The sequence below is a fragment of the Amblyomma americanum genome, chromosome 3 (genome assembly GCF_052857255.1).
Source record: "Amblyomma americanum isolate KBUSLIRL-KWMA chromosome 3, ASM5285725v1, whole genome shotgun sequence".
NCBI lineage: Eukaryota > Metazoa > Arthropoda > Arachnida > Ixodida > Ixodidae > Amblyomma > Amblyomma americanum.
In genome coordinates, this window is record NC_135499.1 from 118,543,977 (window position 1) to 118,564,204 (window position 20,228).

Consider the following 20,228-nt stretch of genomic DNA (forward strand, 5'->3'; position numbering starts at 1 on the left):
CACCACTCGGTGGATCTTCACGTGTAGAAGTGCGCTTTTCGCGCATTCTTGGGAACAAAAGCATGCCCACAACTGATGATGAACGCGAGATCTTGCATGGACACACCAGCTGATCGTGTTTCCCTCACCACAAATGCCCGTTGTGAACGTTCAAAAGTTTTATTATACAATCACTGACCTAGTAGAACGAGCTAGAAGAGACGCGTCCATCACTCTTTCACATCTACCCTTTATGTCCACTATATGCTGGGTGCTTGGCGGCCGTTTTATGCGGTACAGCGTTGTTTCGGTCCCCGCAGCGGTGGCCTTCATGCTGGTTTGTAGTTTGAACTGGAAGGAAATAAGAAAGGAAGAGTTAGCACCGGATGTGATTTCCGTTTTTGTCTTTACTCGCAGTGTGCATGGCTCGATACCCAGCAAACACGATCATAAATGCCCTATCACGGCTCTGAATTTATCTGGTTTAGCCTTACTCACCACCTGAATGTGAAAAGCAGGGCCATAGACCAGGTGGTCAAAGCCTGACATAGGCATTCTGTTCTGAACCCCAGTTTGTCACTTAGGTCTGCTTTTACCTACGTGCTTCGAACAAGCAACGGATCGGAATTTAGTATCGAGCAAAAACTACACGAAAGGAATACATATGCGCAATGTGCCCACAAAAAAAAGCAACACCACTAAAAACAACGCCGCAATGAACAGTATAAGAAAGCGGTGTGCAGATATTCGACACATTTGAATAGAAAATCAAATATTCTCCTAATTGATTCGTAAGAACCGCAGCAGTGGCCTCGTGGTAGAGCACCCCCCTCGGTTTCGGGAGGTGCTGGGTCCGACTGCCAGTGCCGGCCGTTAACCCACTGGTTTTTTCAAACGGCCACAAGCGATGGCCCGGCCTGGTGCTAGGCTTCCGAGGGCTTGCCTTGGAAAGGAACCTGCGCCTTCAAATATCATCAGTATGGGCGCCCCGAAAAAGGGCCACCAGTGGGCTTTTACCGCACGAGGCGGACTTAAGTTGCTTCACGACAGAACGAGACACTGTCCTGCCAACGCAACGTTCTGGTGCAAGACCCTTTTCCCAAGTATTTCACACCAGAAAACTCAATCACAAGGCCAGGTGAAACCCTTGTACTCATTAGAAAACCGGTCGATATCCGGCGGCACTGCGGATCGAACCCAGCACCTCCCAAATGCGAGTTGTATGCTCTACCACAAGGCCGCGGCTTCGGTGGTAAATGTAAACGGCCTGCTAAACAGTATTCACCCAGCGATACACGGAGTAGGCCCGGGCCAGGCCCTTCGCCAAGCGCGAGTACCACACAAAGACGGGCTACTACGCCAGGGAGAGCTCTGGTACCTGTTGAAGTCAGGTCCTCTTCGGGCCAAAAAGCCATTCCAACGAGCGTGGCGGACTAGTAACTACTGACACCTCGTTGGTCATGTTTGGGTCCAACCCACATGATTCGGATAGGCGGGGGCGCAACTCCCCGTGCTGCGCACCCCTGCCAGGCGACGCCGCGTCCTCGACTTCTGGTACCCTCTTCGTGCAGCGCTTCAAGCGAGAGTCCGATTCTCCAATTTTTTATTAGCGTCTTGGTTTTGACGCCGGTCCTGGTTGCTCAAGTCAGGATCTCTCGTCTAAGTACCGGAAGCGCGTGTGGGCTTCATCCCACACCTCTCTGGTCTGATAGCGGTACTCCTAAGAGACGCACCAAGGATGCAAGCAACAGTTCTGCTTTCGCTTCGTCCTCATTCTCTTAGCCTATTAGACTCCGACAGGTCTCAAGGCGGCCTATCGTAACACTCCGAGCCGTTCGCAGTTTCTCGGTGAGGCGAACAACGACATATTTTCTACCGTCGTCCCGCAGCAGACGCGGCGGCGCGGCGCAAACCAAATATTCGGCATCTGTCGTCGCGGTCCCAGGCGGCGTATCACATGCATTACACAGAATGAACTGCAGAAACTCCGCGGCAACCGTCACGATGCCAGCGCGTCACATCACTGTCAATGGCGAGCGCCTTCCGCATTGGCCCCAACGCGACCACTATAGAGCCGCTGCGTAGTCACGCCTGACATTGTAGAATGCTCTCCCATGGCGTTACGCAGGAGCTTCGTGACCATGTAACGGCACTGAAGAAACCCTGATAGGTCTGCTCTGGGAGCGCTCGTCATGTGAAATCGAGGACATCTCGGTAATAACTGCCTCCGCACGCTCTAAGGGTGTGTGGGTATACACACATCATTGTGTACGCGACAGCTTAACTCGCCGGCAAGTCTCGGGGACGTTGCACATATATACGTACATCTCTTATTGTGAAAAGCCAGGTTGAAAACTGTTTGCGATGAGTACCTCACCGCGTGGGGCAGCGCTAGTGCATGGCTCCCGGTTCCTCGCGGTACAAAAAGTAGACGGTGACGGGTCCGCGCGACGTGCGAACCTCCTCCCGATGCCTCACCATGAGCAGGGAGCCCAGGCCATACGCCAGAGTCGGCAGCCCTGCAAGCAGCACGCGCAGCGTCAGCGTCAGGCTCTCGCTCACCTCCGCAAATCCACGACAGTCAGGCCAAGTGTGACCTGCACTCTCATCAGCACAACTCACTTGTACTACCACAATTTTGAACTATATTCTAAGGCACCTGAACATAGCCCACTTCTATTTGCAGTACTGTGGAACGCTTAAACAGCCAGAGCCCATCCTGCTAGAAACCAGTCCTGACAGAAACGGATCCTGCTAAATAACCCAGTTTGATAAAGCCTGCTTAAATCTATTCGCATTCTTCAATACAGCTCAGCGCGGTTTGAAATGTCGTATCCACATGCGCATCCCATTCAGTCTACTGCTTTCGCGCGGTTAATCAGGATGTCATTGCAGGAAAGACGGCCCGGAGGGGTGACCTTGTAACGGCCGGCTGACCGACGACAGCGCGCCTTATATTAGCCAGGCCAGCCATCTCGAAGGGGCTTCGCCTCTAGTATACGACACAGAGAGCAATCGCAACCCGAATTTCCGTAACGCTCGTGCTCGCCTGACTTGCGCTGAGCCTGTCATGTGGATTTGTGATGGCCCAAAGTTGTCCGAACAGGCACAGCTGAACCTGTGCTCACAGAAGTGTCTTTCTTGGCCACCTTGTCACGAGAACAGTGAAAAACATTGCGGTTTTTGGGAAAAAATCTAGTTTTCGAGGAACAATCGTCGCTGTGGTCGCTGTTCTAGAAATGCAAAATAAACAATACAATGTCCGGCCTCTTATCTTGCCTAAGCATAAAAGAAATTCGTTCTTTTTCATTAAAAAAATGTTTCCTGGACCAAATCATGCCGCAATCCTCAATCAAAAAAAGAAGGCGATATTCCGGGAAACGATTACCCTGTTATTTTTTTAAGAAAAAATAAGCGCCGGAAAAAAATATCGTGAAGTAAAAATTTTCAAAATGCTGCTTTTCAGAGAGAACCGCGCAGCGGCAGAGATGATGCGGAAGATCCTCAGCTGCGATCATCTCCAGAGAGAAAATAGTGTCCAGGTTAGTCGCCATGATGCAAGGTAACTGACATACAAACCGTAAAGGCTTTGTCGCTGCTTTCAACTTTTATTTCTATGGCAGCGGACACTGCTGGTGCGCACGGTATACAATTTTGCCTTGAGGACATGATATTTCACCTTGCAATAATAAAACCCTTTTGCAAGTGTGTGAGTTGACTGGCTGGATGCCAAGACTGGCTGTGCCCTCAATTTTGATGCCCACCTCTAGGCGCCACCACCCTGGCGCCATCTATGAACGAGTGGCGGTACTCTCGTTCGCTCGGTTACGCCGACGGCGACGCGGCTCAACGTACGAACAGGCGCTTCGCTCTAAAAGAAAAGACGCGCGTCGCAGCAACCGCTTTCACCGAAGCGAACACGACGGCTGCCGCAGCAGCAGATATACCGCCTGCAGCGGCATGCACTCACCCAGGTTGAGCACCTTGAGAAACCGGAAAAAGGTGTCCTCCGCGGTCAGATCCTGCGGCGCCCTCTTTGAACAGTGGTACTTGATGAACGGGTAGCACCCTGTGCGTAACACCTGCGCATACACAAGCGTCAAGGGCATTTCGAATGCAGAAGTGAAGCGAGCATCAGTACTGTGCATTGCGCGAGTCTTGCCCACTCCGCACAGCCTCTGAGGAATCGGGAGAGGCGAGGGAGGAAGAGTCGGTTACTCTCTTCGCTGGGTTTATGTTGTCTCATACGGTCTACTTCCTCGTTCGCTTCCACCGATGTTCCAATGTACACCCTTGTTTCTACTTTTCCCAAAATAACCAGGTATTGACTGTTTATGAACGCCCAAGGGATCGTTAATCAACGCAGCTGACCGTTTACTGAAGAGACCTTTTGCCTTGCAAGCGTCACCAGCACTCATCCCCTGCGCAGTGAATCTCCATGAATGTGGCCTCAAGGATATAGCCCGAGCCTCAAAATATAAGCGCTTATTGTGCAGTTCAACAATGTTTCTCGGGGGACTGTAGCTTTCTATCAGAACCCCAGTGCAGGCAACCCTTTTTCGTTCCAGTAAAACTTACTAGAATCGCATGTATTCCGTTCCTACTTCGTACGTTTTCTGAACCCTCATTTACTCGTTGACCACCCAGTACCCCTTCTCCACCAAGCGCCAACATTCATCGTGAAGCAACTGATTCCCTCAAAGTCTCTTCCATTCGCCTTGACCGTCACCCAGATGTCGGCCGCCCGGCACATCGCAGTAAACGCCTTCATGGACAGTGGTTCCTTGTGCAGCTAAAGTTACCACCAGCGCAACGTGCACAAGACGGTAGATGAGAAAGAAGACAGAGCGCTGCTAACTGCATGTTCCAAATGCATGTTTCGCAGCTACACAATATTTCAGAAATTTGCTGCCTCGGCTCTTAAATCATCTCCCGAATATCAGCATCTTCTGCATCCTTGGAGTAGCAAAGACTGGCGCTCACGCAGACTAGAGGTCTCTTTCACGCGCTTGAGTTGCCGGGTTCCCCTTCTAAATTTCTACCTTCACAGATCTGGCCTGGCAGCTTCCCCACTGTGCCCTTTTTGTGCCGAACCTGAGACAATAGATCACTTCCTGCTGTTCTGCCGCCGCTTTTCTCATTTGAGGAAGCGTCTTTTGCAAATCCCATTTCATCAACTGGGCTTGCCTGTGTCTTCCGCGGTTGTTCTTTCCATTGGCGCTTCTTTGCTTGGACGAAGCGACAGGAGTGTGCGCTCTGCTGTGCAAAATTTTCTTCAAGAAACGCAGCGACTCCCATTCTAATTTCTTTTTCCCGCTCTCAGTCAGTACGACATTGCAACATTACAGGCATTGTGTACTATTATGCACATTAAGCAATTGTCCCGTCTTCGATCTCCAAGTTAACTGGACCCCTTTCCTTCCCTCTTCCATTCTATCAGACTACATACTATTTCCACTCCTTTTCCCGTCAAAACTTTCCTGTATCCAGTAATTAACCGCCTGTGTCTTGGCCACTCCCCCGTAGTGGGTATGTGCCAGCAACGTCTGAGGCCTTCCTTCCTTCCTTCTGTCGCACGTGTGTCTACAAGCAATTATTGATACAACATTCAATAATAAAAACGGCAATAAACAAACCACGTTGCAAACGCATATAAAACTAACACCGACGCGCTACTGAGCACGAAAGAAATAATCTTTTTGTCTTCAAGGTTATCGATGGGCGCCTGACGCATTTGTCACCTCTGCGTAGGAACTCACATATGTCGCCGCATGCCACGGCATGGAGAAGCAGCGGATAGCCGTATCTTTAGTTTAAGATCTTTGATCTCAGAAAGTTTGCAGTGACCTTGTGGCATTCAGCGATTTGCGCACTGCTGCCTTTCCAGATTATTGCACCCACTGTCTGTCTCCTTCGTTTCTTTTGTAGGCTGACCGACGAGATTTCTGGCAACTCGGACCAAGCTACTATTCAGTTAAAAACTTTCTCTTCCTCCTCGCTGCCAAATCTTCGCTCGTCAAAGCCGAACCAATTCCGTCCGGTGTAAAACGTTTCTGGCTCTTGAATGTAGGCACTAACGGGAAGCACAGCATAAAAAGCGGCCGTAATGCGAAACGACATGAATGGGTCGAGCTGTCAGACGACATGCCACGGTGTTAGAACCTCCCGAGTTGATAAGAATGTGTGAAAATTTTAGTGACCGAAGTAAAGTGAAAAATAAAAAACTTCGATGGACGACTTATGTTAGAGGTGAAGTTTTCGGCATGCTTTTTTCTTTATTATTGTCCAACGTTGAAAATGTACGCCTCATAATAGGCACATAGCCAGAAATGTTTTTCAGGAGCGGCCCAAGGCGCCCAAAGTAACTTTTATTACCGAGAAGATCGGGTAGGGGGGGGGGGGGGGTGATGCTGGGCGGTACATGCCCAAAAAGTGCACTGCATAGAGAACCAGAGAAAGATGGGGGAGGGGGGGGTCAACTTCGATACACGCCTGCTTCGTAGTGTAAGAGAGAGCTTGTGGCCAGTTCTCCAGGGCGCCACATCTTAGCCTTAGCTACACGCGGATGTCCGCTAGAGAAGAAAAGGAAATTTATATAAGCGGACAGGACATCCCGAGGCCTCCAGCTTTCTACCTTGCACTAGGGAAATGGCAAGAGGGCGAGGCAAGATTATGATTGGCTACGGTACACAGAAAAAGATGTGCACAGTAACAACTGGCGACCAAGGCAGCCAAAGAGAACAGGCTCAACGACCAGCGGCAACCTCAGGTCGAACCACCCCTTGCGGCCAACTGCCAGCTTCCGGGCGTGGTGGTCGGACTACAGCGCTGTCCCGGACGGTCGGCGGCCACGTGGACTATCCGGAAAGGCGAGGTGCTTCCCCGCACCTAGGTGAGAGTGGCCCCGTGGGGTCAACAGCTCCAGGACCCAGCGGATCTGGCCCAGCCGTGGGCGTTCAGGGAATACAGTTTGCGGGAGAGCCTGGCGGCTCACCCGAAAGCCACGATTCCCTCGGACCCTGCGGTCATCTGCGGTGAGCGAGCCGGGTATCTCGGTAGTGGGTAATAACATCTCTGAACGTGAGCGGACGCTCCTGGGATGGCGGAGGGGGCACAACTCCTGCCCAGAAAGTGAGACCTCGGGCGAGGGGTGGACCTCCTCGTTACCCGTCAGGGCCTGCGTGTGCGGGGGTCCAGATAAGGGTCACGGGGTGGGTGGGGTTCCAGAAGCGTAGAAGCCGAGCCGCGGTGCGGGATACCAGACCTTTGGAGAAATTGGATAGGGTGGATTTTCAGTCGGAGAAAATTTTGGTGGCAGAGGTGGAGATAAGAGCGACAGCAATGGCCGCTTCCTCTGCAAAGCCGGATGGGTCTGTGGTGACGGATCCTGATATGCGAGTACTAGGGCCTGATTGTTAGAGACGGCGAGGATCATGCGGGAGCCCAACAAGTACGTTGTCACGTCCACGTAGGCTACCTCGGAACTGTCGCCGTACAGCTTGAGCAGGGCTTTGGCGCGGGCTGCCCTGTGTTCTGCTTCGTGCTCGGGGTGCATGTTCTTAGAGATGGGAAGGATGACGAGATGGAAGCGTAGGTCTGGAGGCAGGGGGACCCCCTCGGTAGGATGGGTAATCAGGGTGATGCCTATCTGATAGAGTAGAGTGCGGCCTGCAGCGGAACCCGATAGGCGCGAGTCAGCTGTGCTGTTAGGGTGCCCTCTGCCAGCTCCTCAAACGTGTTGTGGGTTGATATCGCCCTTGATTTGTACCTTCTCGAGAGCTGCTGAGAGCGCAGCACAATAGGTAATAAAAAAGCTGCAAAGAAATTGTTTCAGGCTACCGTCATTTGAACCCAGGTGACTTACGGTCTTCAGAGAGAAGGTGTGTAGAATTTACTGAGAGCTGCATTGTCGCCTCGTGCACTAAACTCGCCGCGCTGGTGGTGGTGAAAAACATTTATTGATAGGTTGCAGAGATGTGATTAGGTTGGGGCCCTATTGTCCCCTTCCCCTCACACTACTAGATGGAGCTGCAATTCCAGGGCCCTGATGGTAAGCAACGCCGCCCGCGTCCGTTGAACCAATGCCTTTCGGGTCTTCAGGCTTTGACAGCCGAGCGGGGCCGCCTCCCGGTCCTCTCTGGTCAGGTTGGGGTTGGAGGGGGCAGATGGGTTTTATTGAAGACAGCAGGCGCTTTTCTTCCTTTTCACGGACAAACAGATACATGGCCGTCCTGAGCGCGCTCCGCACCCCTCTTCTCCTAACAGATCATAAGTGCACCGCCCGGCGAAAGTGGCTACCGGGCACTGATTGGCCGGAAGAGACGGCGGGCAAGTGCGCCGAAATAATAAGGTTTGGTTTATGGTTTATGGGGGTTGAACGTCCCAAAGCAACTCAGGCTATGAGAGACGCCGTAGTGAGGGCTCCGGAAATTTCGACCACCCGGGGTTCTTTAACGTGCACTGACATCGCACAGCACACGGGCCTCTAGAATTTCGCCTTTATCGAAATTCGACCACCGCGGCCGGGATCGAACCCGAATCTTTCGGGCCAGCAGCCGAGCGCCATAACCACTGAGCCACCGCGGCGGCTGAAATAAGAAGGGTCCGGATTCGGCCGGACTGAGACAACAGCGAGAGAACGCAAGGGAAACACTTCTGATTCTCTTCTTTCTTGTCGCTATGCTGCCCCGTCAGCCGCCAGACCCGAGCCAAACGGCTAGGGTCACGACAACCTCATCAGCCAGCCAGCGACCTCTTTTGTGTTGTTTCCCAAAACGCATCACCGCGATGCCGCTGCAAGAACGGCCACACATGGTGTGCGCTACCGAGAGCTCAGGGTCCGTGGCCTAGGCCTCAACGGAGGCTCAAAAGCCTAGTAAAGACCCCCACATCCTCTTGTGACTTTTAGTGCGAAAGCCCTGCTTCACGGGTTCAAACCCAACCAATAATCTTGTGACATCCCTGACATCGAGGATGTAAAAAACAAAATAAATATTGCCGCGACTGCGCTTCGAACCTGCGGCTGCGCGAACAGATCAGTTTTGCTAGCCATTACACGACAGAGCTGTGCTATCACCGCGGTCGATCACGCCTCGTGTTGGTTGGTTGGTTGGCCTCAAACAATGCTGGCATAAACCCACTGCGGGGCAGTGGCCTAGACACAGGCGGTTAATTGCTGGATACAGGAAAGTTTTGACGGGAAAAGTAGTAATAGCATGTAGGCTGATAGATTGGAAGACGCAAGGACAGGGGTCCTGTTAACTTGGAGATCGAAGACAGGACAATGGCTTAATGTGCATGATAGGATACAATGCCTGTAATGTTTCAATTTCGCACTGACTGAGAGCGGGAAAAAGAAATTACAATGGGAATCGCTGCGTTTCTTGAAGGAAATTTTGCACAGCAGATCGCACACTCCTGTCGCTTCGTCCAAGCAAAGAAGCGCCAATGGAAAGAACAACCGCAGAGGAAAATTGGGAAATTGCCAGGCCAGATCTGTGAAGGTAGAAATTTAGAAGAGAAACCCGGCAACGCAAACGCGTGAAAGAGGCCTCTAGTCTGCGCGATGCGCCAGTCTTTGCTACTCCAAGGATGCAGAAGATGCTGATATTCGGGAGATGATGCATACAGGAGTCGAGGCAGCAAATTTCTGAAATAATGTGTAACTGCCAAACCTCACCACAGCTGTATATGCACAGGTTGGCAGGACAGCAATAATTGGACTGTAGAGAGAGGCCCTTGCTAAGGAATCTGCTACCTCATTTGAGTGAAAGCCCATGTGCCCCGGTACCCAAAGTAACCTTACCGAATTTAACCTTACCGAACTTAAAGAGGCGTAATGCCCGAGACTCAGTGGGTGAGGATAATGAAGAGCAAATGGACAGAGTCCGTCATAACCACTAAGCAATGTGGGAAGGAGTGTGGTGTCGTGCGAAGCGCGTGTGACGTCACATTGATAGCGCGTCTTTCAGCTCTATAGAAGCGCTGCGTTCCGTGGTCCTAGCGCATTATCGACCCGGTACGGGCGTGCTTGATGTTATGCTGCTTGATTTGTCTACTGCATAACAGCAGCTGGAGTTGCATTCGCAGGCACAGTCGCTAGTCATAGTCAACACACACCTGGGATTGTTCAAGTACACGCGTTTGCCCTATGGCATTACGATTGCACCTTCAATATTTCAGGCAGTCATGGATGACGTGTTGAAGGGAATTGATCGTGTAGCGTGCTATCTGGACGACGTGCTGATAGGAGGGGCTACATTTGATAAGTGTTTTGATAAAGTGGAAAGTGTGCTGTCACAGTCTCAGGACAGAGGCATACGACTGAAGAAAAGTGCAAGCTATTTCAAACGTCGGTCTTGTACTTGGGGCACATTCTTGACGAAAAGGGCATACGGCCGTCAGATGAAAAAGTGAAGGCAATAACGGAGGCGCCGGCACCAAAGAATGAGGCACAGTTGCGAGTCTACCTGGGTTTGATTAACTTTTATATAAAGTTTGCTCCAAACATGGCCGCAAGGCTGAGTCCCTTGTACAACATTTTAAACGAAGGAAAAAGCTTTAAGTGCTCACGTGAGGCAGAGAAAGCGTTTCAGGAAAGTAAAACGTGGCTAACGAAAGATAAGTTGTTGACATACTACGACCCCAACAAGGCGATAGGGTTTGTGTGTGACGCATCCACGTATGGCGTTGGCGCCATTCTGTTTCATAAGATTGGTAGAGAGGAAAAGCCAATTGCATATGCGTCTAGGGCGCTGAGCAAAGCCGAGCAAGGTTATGCTCACATTGAAAAAGAGGCTCTCGCCGTAGTATTTGGGTTGAAGAAATTACACAAGTACCTGTTTGGGCGTAGTTTCATCATTCATTCAGATGACCAGCCACTAGCTAGCCTTCTGGCGCACGGCAAGCCCGCTCCAGTAATGTCAAGCGGCATGCATACAACGCTGGGCTTTGTTGCTAGCGGCGTGCGATTACAAATGGGTGTATCATAAGGGCACCGATGTTGGAAACGCTGACGCGTTTTCGCGCTTGCCGTCGGCGAATGATCAAGATGTCTAAAATTACATTTTTTCTCAGTTGTCAATGAACTTTCCTCGTCTACGGACGCGATTAGGAAGGAAACGAGCAAGGATAAAGTGCAAAAGTGTTGATGTACACGATGAGTGGCTGGCCTACACATGTAGCTGACAGTGAATTGTCCCCGTACTTTGTTCGTCGGCATGAACTGTCCGTAGACCAGCAGTGCGTTACGTGGGGAAATCGTGTGATTGTTCCCCACTGCATGCGAACAAGTGTTGGCACTTTTGCACGAAGGTCACCCCGGAGTTACGCGTATGAAAATGCTTGCGCGTAGCTATGTCTGGTGGCCTCAGTTAACCCAAGACATTGAGTGTATTGTTAAAGGTTGTCGTACTTAATTGTCAGTTGACGCGGAATGCTTTGCCGAAGGCTCCACTGCAAACTTGGGGTTGGCCTAGCCGCAGATGGCAACGAATCCACCTGGATTTCGCATTCACAAACAACCAGTGGCTTTTAGCGTTGGTGTATGCACAGTCGAAATGGGTAGAAATGTTCGTGATGAATTCAACAACGACAGAGAGGACTATTGAAAAGTTGCGCAGTGTGTTCGCATCGTATGGTCTTCCGGACGAGGTAGTTACGGACAACGAGCCACAGTTCACTGCGAAGAACTTCACAGACTTTCTGCTCAAAAACGGAGTCCGTCATACCAGGACACCTCCGTACCACCCGGCGTCAAATGGAAGCGCCGAGAGGTGCGTCAAGACGGTTAAACGAGATCTTCTGCGACAGCTTCTGAACGAAAGGTCATCGGGAATCAGTAAGACCCTACAACACTGCATTGACATGTTCCTGTTCAGGTACCGGAACACCCCTACCACAAGAACGGGGCAAACGCCAGCTGAACTGTTCCTCTCATGGAGACCCCGCACTCAACTAATTCTGCTACAGCCAGACGTGGAGAGACGTATAGAAGAGCATTTCTCCAAAGTTAAGGGCCAAGCCGACGAAAAAAGAGGGTCATGAAGGGCATTCGAAGAGGGCGAAAGGGTTCTGGTCCAAGGCCTTCGTCCGGGTGAGGCCAGCTGGTTGCCTTGGGTCATTGAAAAAAGGTTCAGTGCCGTTACGTACATTGTGCGGGTAGGACCCGGGAACAGTTTCGTGCATGTAGACAATTTACGTCCGTTATTTCGACAGTGAGGAACAAGGGCACTGTGAGCCTCCCTGCTTGGTGCCAAGTTCAATTTCAGGCCCAGTGCTGGAGGCGTCTGCTACGAGGCCTCCTGTTCCCGTGCGGGTGTCTACGAGCTCTGCGGCAGCCCCGCCCGAGCCACTCGAAGACTCGGCTCCCGCGGGTCAGCGGAATGCCAGTCCACGCCAAGATTTTGCACGGTCGTCTCCTCTTCGAGAACCGGCATCCCCTGAAGGGGCACTGACTCTTCGACGCAGTGCTCGTGCAAGGAAACCTCCCGACTGGTATAGCCTATAAGCAGTGTGGGAAGGAGTGTGGTGTCGTGCGAAGCGCGTGTGACGTCACATTGATAACGCATCTCTCAGCGCTATAGAAGCGCTGCGTTCCGCAGGCATAGTGCATTCTCGGCCCGGCACGGGCGTGCCAATAAAGCGTCTACGTTGCTCGTTACCCTGGCTCTGCCTCATCGCTCTCGGCTACAACAACCACGACCTGGGAAACGGTAGTTTCTAATTTTCGTAAGGCTAAGATTACTGCTAATAATTCAGCCAGATAAATTGCAGTGAAGTCAGGAAGACGGAGAGAAAAATACCAACCCAGTGAAGGTGAAAAAATTGCAAGGTTTGCAAGGTTTTTGCAATTTTGCAAGGTTTTATGAGTGTGAATATCACCTGCTGATGCAAAAAATGCAATATCGTCGGCATACACATGTTTTCACATTTTGAATACATAGAATTGAGCTTAGAAAAATGTTAAAAAGAACAGGTGAGAGAACTGATCCTTGTGGTACACCTCTTGTCTGTTGAAATCTCCTAGAGAAAACAACATTTGGGCAGCAATAAAATTCCATTTAAAAAAAAAGCAGAAATCCAGGCTAAAAAATAGTTTGGGAAGTTGAGTTCCTGTAATCTGAGTAACAGAGCCGAGTGCCCAACGCTGTCTTATGCTTTAGTGGCATCCACAGTGACAAGCGCAGCAGCGCAGCAGCCTCATGTTAAAGGAAGGAAGGCCTCACACGTTGCTGGCACATACCCACTACGGGGAAGTGGCCAAGACACAGGCGGTTAATTGCTGGATACAGGAAAGTTTTGACGGGAAAAGGAGTGGTAATAGGGTGTAGCCTGATAGATTGGAAGACGGAAGGACAGAGGCCCTGTTAACTTGGAGATCGAAGACGGGACAATGGCTTAATGTGCATAATAGTATACAATGCCTGTAATGTTTCAATGTTGTACTGACTGAGAGCGGGAAAAAGAAATTAGAATGGGAGTCGCTGCATTTCTTGAAGAAAATTTTGCACAGCACACTCCTGTCGTCCGAGCTTCGTCCGAGCAAAGAAGCGCCAACGGAAAGAACAACCGCGGAGGACACAGGCAAGCCCCGTTGATGAAATGGAATTTGATAAAGACGCTTCCTCAAATGAGAGAAGCGGCGGCAGAACAGCAGGAAGTGATGTATTGTCTCAGGTTCGGCACAAAAAGGGCACAGTGGGGAAGCCGCCAGGCCAGATCTGTGAAGGTAAAAATTTTGAAGGGGAACCCGGCAACGCAAGCGCGTGAAAGAGACCTCTAGTCAGCGTGAGCGCCAGTCTTTGCTACCCCAAGGATGCAGAAGATGCTGATATTCGGGAAATGATGTAAGAGCCGAGGTAGCATATTCCTGAAATACTGGAACACACTCTCCCGTTCTTCTTCTTCTTCCTCTTAAAACATAGCAACTCTCGCGTTGTGCAATGCACATCGCTGTCTTCAACTTCCATCTGCGGCGCGAACAGATCAGATCAGCTTAACCTCGATTATAGCTTAACCTAAGCCAATATTGCCGCCAGACGTGCCGACGACCCAGCAAAGCCATGAGCCAAACAGGCTAAACACATGCTTTTGAACGTCTACTCAGTTTAGCTACGTTAAAACTCAATCCAATTTTTTGCCAGTTCTCGCTTTATCTTTCAATCGAAAGATTTTCTTGTACCTTTCAGTCCTCTCTTAATCGTCTTTGTTATAATGTCGTCATCTTGTTTTGTTTTAGGCTCTGATGTTGTTTGGTAACATTTCTTAAGAATAGTTTGCTCTCGTCAACACAAGAGGATTCCGTGAACTTCTTCCTTACTCCCGCACCGACACACGTGCGTCACGGACTGACCGGCCTAACTTTACCTCGTCCACAGATCTCTTTAGGCGGACGGCGGGTAACCATCAAGGCGACCTTGAACCCCTACCCGCCGTGAACACAGAGGTCTGTAGCACATCCCAAACCCCGAACCTTCCTAGAAAGCTGATCCGACCTGCGCCAACCCGCAAGAAGAGCGACGGCTGATCAAACGAGCCTGCGGCTCCAAATAAGGACCTGGACTGATGGCTCCACTCAGGGCGGAAGACACGAGAAACTCATACTGAATAAAATACCGAACAAAAATGTTTTACTGCGAAAGCTCTTCTGGCCGCATTCTTCTTGTTTCAGCAGTCTTTGTGTGTGCAGCCTCTGAGTATCGAGTGTAACTGGCTCATTTGGTCAGCGAACACCTCAACCGCGCTGCGAGAAGGCGCTGGCGTCCACCTACAAACTGAGGCAGTTATCCGCCTTTCCTTTTCACAAAACTAGCGGAATGTTTATACTCCGTTCATTTCGAGGAAAGGAAACATAATAATAATTGGTTTTGGGGGGGAAAGGAAATGGCGCAGTATCAGTCTCATATATCTTTGGACCCCTGAACCGCGCCGTAAGGGAAGGGATAAAGGAGGGAGTGAAAGAAGGAAGAATAGGTGCCGTAGTGGAGGGCTCCGGAATAATTTCGACCACCCGGGGGTCTCTAACGTGCACTGACATCGCACAGCACACGGGCGCCTTAGCGTTTTTCCTCCATAAAAACGCAGCCGCCGCGGTCGGGTTCGAACCCGGGAGCTCCGGATCAGTAGTCGAGCGCCCAAACCACTGAGCCACCGCGGCGGGGCGAAAGGAAAGACACATAACTGAGTTCTTGGGTCAGTGGACACCTCAATCGCGCTTTGATGTACGTGACAGTGAGGACGCCGACGGCCTTATTGCTCCATGAGGGGTAATGTCATTTGCGTGCCGCGTTTAGGCCACGGGTTTCAAATGACGGCGGAGGTTTCGCACGAGCGAAGTAATGCTCTCGCATTAATATGGCCGTGACTACTCCGCGCCTGGGTTTCGAACCCGCGGCGGCGCGAACAAATCAGCTTCGCTCGCCACTCACTGCGCGAGAGCACTTTACGCTATCGCCGCAACCGATTACCCCTCGCGTTTAACTGCCCCTCTCTCTCGTTCTGAATCCCTTTGCGACAATATTGTTCACTCACTCCCTCGTTCTGTGCATTGTATGTCGTCGTGCGCAATGGCACCAGGACACACAGCTATTGCTGTGCTCTCTTGAGGTGCTTTAAGCGGTCCCAAAATTTTGTGGTGGTGGTGGTGGTGGTGGTGGTGGTGGTGGTGGTGGTGGAAAACTTTTTTATGCTCAAAAAAAGAGTGCGGGAGTCAGAAGATCCCCCCTACATGGTGGAAAACTTTTTTATGCTCAAAAAAAGAGTGCGGGAGTCAGAAGATCCCCCCTACATGATCGGCATCCTTAGCCCGGGACACCGCACGACGAGGCCCCGTCTCGCGTTCCCTTTACCAGAGTCCTTTGGAACTCCACTTTGGAGCAGTTGAGGGCAGTCTCCCATGCCTCTCGGGTAGTGGGTAGGGGAAGGGAGAAGCTGAGGATTCTGGGTACATGCCCACACCACGTGAAAGATATCGCATATCTTTGCACAGCGCGTGCAACGCCCATCTATGTTGGGATCAAAGTGTTTGACTACGGCAGGACAGAGAATAATTCCTGTCTGCAGGCGCCGCAGATTTCGCTCCTCCGCCTTACTCAGCCTTTTGGCAGGGGCCGGGTAAAGACGGTGGCTGTAGCGGTAACGGATTAAGATTTCGCGAAACCGCAGAAGCGGTTGATGAGCTTCTGAGCCAGGAGAGCTAGGATGAGGAGCCCGGTGCGTAAGCGCTCGGGCAGCCACATCAGCGGCCTCATTGCCTCTCTACCACTAAGGTCCCAAAGTACCGATTTCGCCGATCTTTGTCTGAAGCCTGACGTTGAAACCCTAGCTTCAAACCGAAAGCGAAATGCAACGCTATGTGCAAGCGTACATACGTACTTCGCACTTGGCGATGTAAGCTAAATCGACTAATTTTTTTCACACGCCGTTCTGCGCATGCGCGCATCTCTTCCTCCAGTTTCACCCATAAAAGCAAAGTGCCAGCTCCTATTACGCATGCGTAGTTATGCTAGTGACAGGCGGATGCGACAGGTGGCGGCAGCTGTCACGCGTACACACGCACTTCGCAGGCGCAGTTCGCGCCTCGTGGAACCGGGCAGCACCTGCGTTTTGCACGCGCGTTTGTTTTCAACCAATAGCAGACGAATTTTCGCCACTTCCCAGAGGGCGCCACATCTTGTGATAAAGTCTGATTGGAGGGATAGAAGAGAGGACTTTGTCCTGCAGTGGATGTAGTTTGGTTACCAGTTCTGCGGACTCCCAAGCTGACGCTGCGTGCGCATTCACGGCGATCGTTATATGCGGACGGTTACGACTCGCTCACCGAATGGTGAAATGAGTTTGGCTACTCGTGAACATCATGCCGCGGCAATGCTTAGACGTCAGAAGTATTCGCCATCGAGTTCTCCGTCACCTCTACAAAGAACAGCAATCGCGTTCTTTTTGTTGAGGGACACGTCCTACTGGAAGACGGTCAGAGTGCAAGACAGCCACGCGGACACCTTGCCGGAGGCGCCACTGCAGCGCTTCGTTTGGTGAATCCGCCTTCAGCGTTCAGTACACGAGGACGGAAGCCCATGTTCGCGCAATAGTTTCAAAAGCATTTACGACAAAAACAAGCTAAGGTATTAGCGCACTCCCGCAAGGCGTAGGGGTCGTACCCCACGTTCCTTGTCTCTCTTCCAGACTATTTAATGACAATATTGCCTATAAAAGACCACTAGAAAGGAAATAACACCGGTAACCCTTGAAAAAAGGCCCTAGGAAGGTTAGGTCTGCATGCGCAAAAAAAGTCCGCCGACACCAACGGCACCAAATGACTCGGCGGGCCAATCGATACCAATTTCTTGGACACCGTTCGAGTCTTCTCTGTGACAGTCGCTGAATGGGATGAATGGCGCTCCACAATGCGAAAGGAAGCTTGCCCTACCTGGTAGTTTGTGCCGTCCAGGGGCCAGTTGAAGTGCGACCGACCGAAGTGGTCGTTGCGAACGGCCGCGTAGCGCACCAGAAAAGAGGTCCAGTGCGGCAGGTGGCGCTGACGCAGGTGGCAGCTGAGCACCTCGGAGGCCAGGGGCCGACCCTCTAGGTCCCGTCCCAGGGCGAGGCTCAGCCGCGTCACGGGGCCCCACCGGGACTGCATGACCCTGTGATTAATCTGAAAAGGAAACCTCAATTTTACTGAGAAGGCATGTTGCTCCATCTATACGGAATAGAAACCACAACGCAAAAATACGGTACGGGAAAGAAGCCGACAAAACAACGTGATTAGTTTAACGGCGCTATAACCGCTTAGCCAGCTGCGAGCAGTGAAGCCGCGCATTTATGACGTCAGAATCACGTGGCGCGCGGCACCCAACGGGCGAACACGCTAATCGCTCGCTACCGTAGCAGAGAAGACGACGGTTAGCCCGACGAAGGGCTCCGATTAACTCCGCGAGCGAACGCTATGTACGCGGGAAAATCCGGAGGTGGACGCCGGTGAAACGCCGCGAGGACGCCAATGGCAACAGGATCGTAACGTGAGAATTCGCGTTGCTGCGAGATGAGACGCCGTAATCATGAAGCGCGCACCTGCGAAGCTGCGAACGCAACAGACGGGCAAACCACACCATTCTGCCAAGCAGAAGCCGATCCCCGCCCCCGCTAGACCCCCCTGCAACATCATCACCGTCACCCCATCATCACCCGCTCCTTCCGTCACCCTAATTTCTCCAACCCCGCCACCTTCCTCCCATATCCGCTTCCCACAGCTCGGCCGTATAAAGGCTCTCCTTGGGTGGCGGCGCCACGCTGAAGGCTCGGAATGCTAGCGTAATGTAGCTCTCGCTACAAAATCATCCTTCTAGAGTCACTCGGCCGGCGTCTCCCAGCAGCTCACCCAACTTCAGGCTGGCGTGTCCTCCCACGGCGCCCAGCTGGAGTTTCAAGCTAGCCGGGCGGAACAGCAAGACGCGGAGCTCCAACTACTCTGGCAAACAGTGAGGGACTGCTCCCGCTCGCGCAAGTGTCGCAGGCAGGAGCCACGCGCGGCCCCCTACCCAGCCTCCGACCACGCCTCCTATCATGCCGCCACATCGGTGTGATCCTTCCCCTACTCGGCTGAGGCAGTGGAGCTACGGGAGCTTCCGTGCTAAACGGGCAGCTCTGGCCTTTCACGTCACACAGCGGGTCCCCCCTTCTCCCCGTCATCGCCCTGCAGAAGACGGGCATCTCGCCCACCCCTGCACGGTACCAAACTTTCATTTCCTCCTCTGACCACCCCATCGCCACCCTCGTTGCTAACCACAGCCCAGTGGTGCAATTTCTCACGTCACCAATATGTTACATACTCACTGAACTCCTCGCCCCACGCCGTCACATTCCCAGCATTTTCAGTCTCAACGTCTAGAGTTCACCCAGCCACCTCAACGAGACGTTTTGCGACCTATTTACGCAAGCCCTTTGGCTCTCCAGAGACAACCTCTCGATTGTCAACATCACCCATCCGGCCTGGGGCTGTACCCAGTCCAAAGCCAAGGGCTCGCGCCTCTACAAAACTACTGTCAAAATCAGCTGGTTGGCCCTCGCCGATTCAGCCCTTCCCGCCCGCAGTGGCAACAATGTTAGCTACGACACTTGCCCAGACCTTCCTTTCGTCAAATCATTGCCAGCCGCGAAGTGGCACAAAACGGAGCTCACATTGGGCAGTGATCACTGCATTGTCGAAATTATGCTCTCCGTCCCCTTCTGACGCCGCCCGGTGCAAAGCCAGGCCACACTGACTGGACAGCATTCCGGCGGTGTAGGCAGGAAACCCCTCCACCTCCCGACTTGGACTTACTGAGTTGGTCAGGCGTCTACAGGACAACGTATTCTCCCATACCAAATAGATCACCCTCACCTCTGAGGGCGCAGTCTTCGGCGGCGGTGGCATCGCCTGAAACACAACCGCAGGCTCGAACTACGCATTACCGCACTGCCTTCCGAGACACTTACGCCTCCAACCTCGCGTCTTCAAATTGGCGTTAGATGTGCCACAAACTTGGCGGCACGATGGGCACAGCCCACATTTTGGCGCTGCTCTGCGGTCTTCTCGGTCCCACTACCGCTACTATATATATATATCGCGCTTATCCCGGCACGTACGCACGCAATCCTTCTCCAAGGCCTTACGTCCCGCTATATATCGGCACTCCTGCCACCTCAGCATACCCTGCCTACACAGGCACCCCCAACTACAACCTCGAGCGACTCTTAACCGCCTCGCAAATCACCCATGTCGTCCAGGCCCTCATCCGTAACACGGCACCGGGCCGAGACGGTGTGCAGAATCGCCTCGTCTGCAACCTCGAGACTGTTTCCTTCGACGCGCTCACGCAATATTTCAACCAGGTCTGGGACACCCAAATTCTGCATGCCGAGTTGTAGCACACTGAGGTAATCCTTATTCCCAAACCAGGCAAGGTCCCTAGCCTCCACAATCTTCGATCCATTTCTCTGGCTTCATGCACCGGCAAACTGTTCAAACAAGTCGTACTGAACCACCTCCAGCTATTCCTTGAGAGCACCAATTTCTTCCCTCCAACCGTGTTCGATTTCCGCCCGCATCTCTCTACCCAGGATGTCCTCCTCCAACTTAAGGAGAAGCTCCTGGATCACCTTTCCGGTTCCTCCCCCCAAACTGATCTGGCATTCGACATTAAGGGAGCCTTCGTTAACGTTAGCCATTCTCTCATACAAGACAATGTGGCCTTGACTAACTGCGGCTCCCA

The 20,228-nt window shown here is 52.1% G+C and overlaps 1 protein-coding gene across 10 annotated transcripts in view; it reads right to left on the reverse strand.

Annotated features, from left to right (window-relative positions):
* Positions 1 to 215: 215 nt before the first annotated feature.
* The window catches only part of LOC144124841 (uncharacterized protein C15orf61), a 44,902-nt gene continuing 24,889 nt past the window's right edge, over positions 216 to 20,228 (reverse strand). For 5 of the 10 annotated variants that reach the window (XM_077657753.1, XM_077657752.1, XM_077657750.1 and 2 more), the window contains 4 exons: positions 17,405 to 17,621; positions 3,950 to 4,061; positions 2,357 to 2,498; positions 216 to 330 (listed from right to left, as the gene is read on the reverse strand). In XM_077657753.1, the coding sequence (XP_077513879.1) occupies positions 2,371 to 2,498; positions 3,950 to 4,061; positions 17,405 to 17,617 (453 nt within the window). In that variant the 5' untranslated portion in view covers positions 17,618 to 17,621 and the 3' untranslated portion in view covers positions 216 to 330; positions 2,357 to 2,370. Of the gene's footprint in view, positions 331 to 2,304; positions 2,499 to 3,949; positions 4,062 to 17,404; positions 17,633 to 20,228 lie in introns of all 10 variants that reach the window. The other 5 variants (XM_077657751.1, XM_077657749.1, XM_077657747.1 and 2 more) reach the window with 3 other exon arrangements.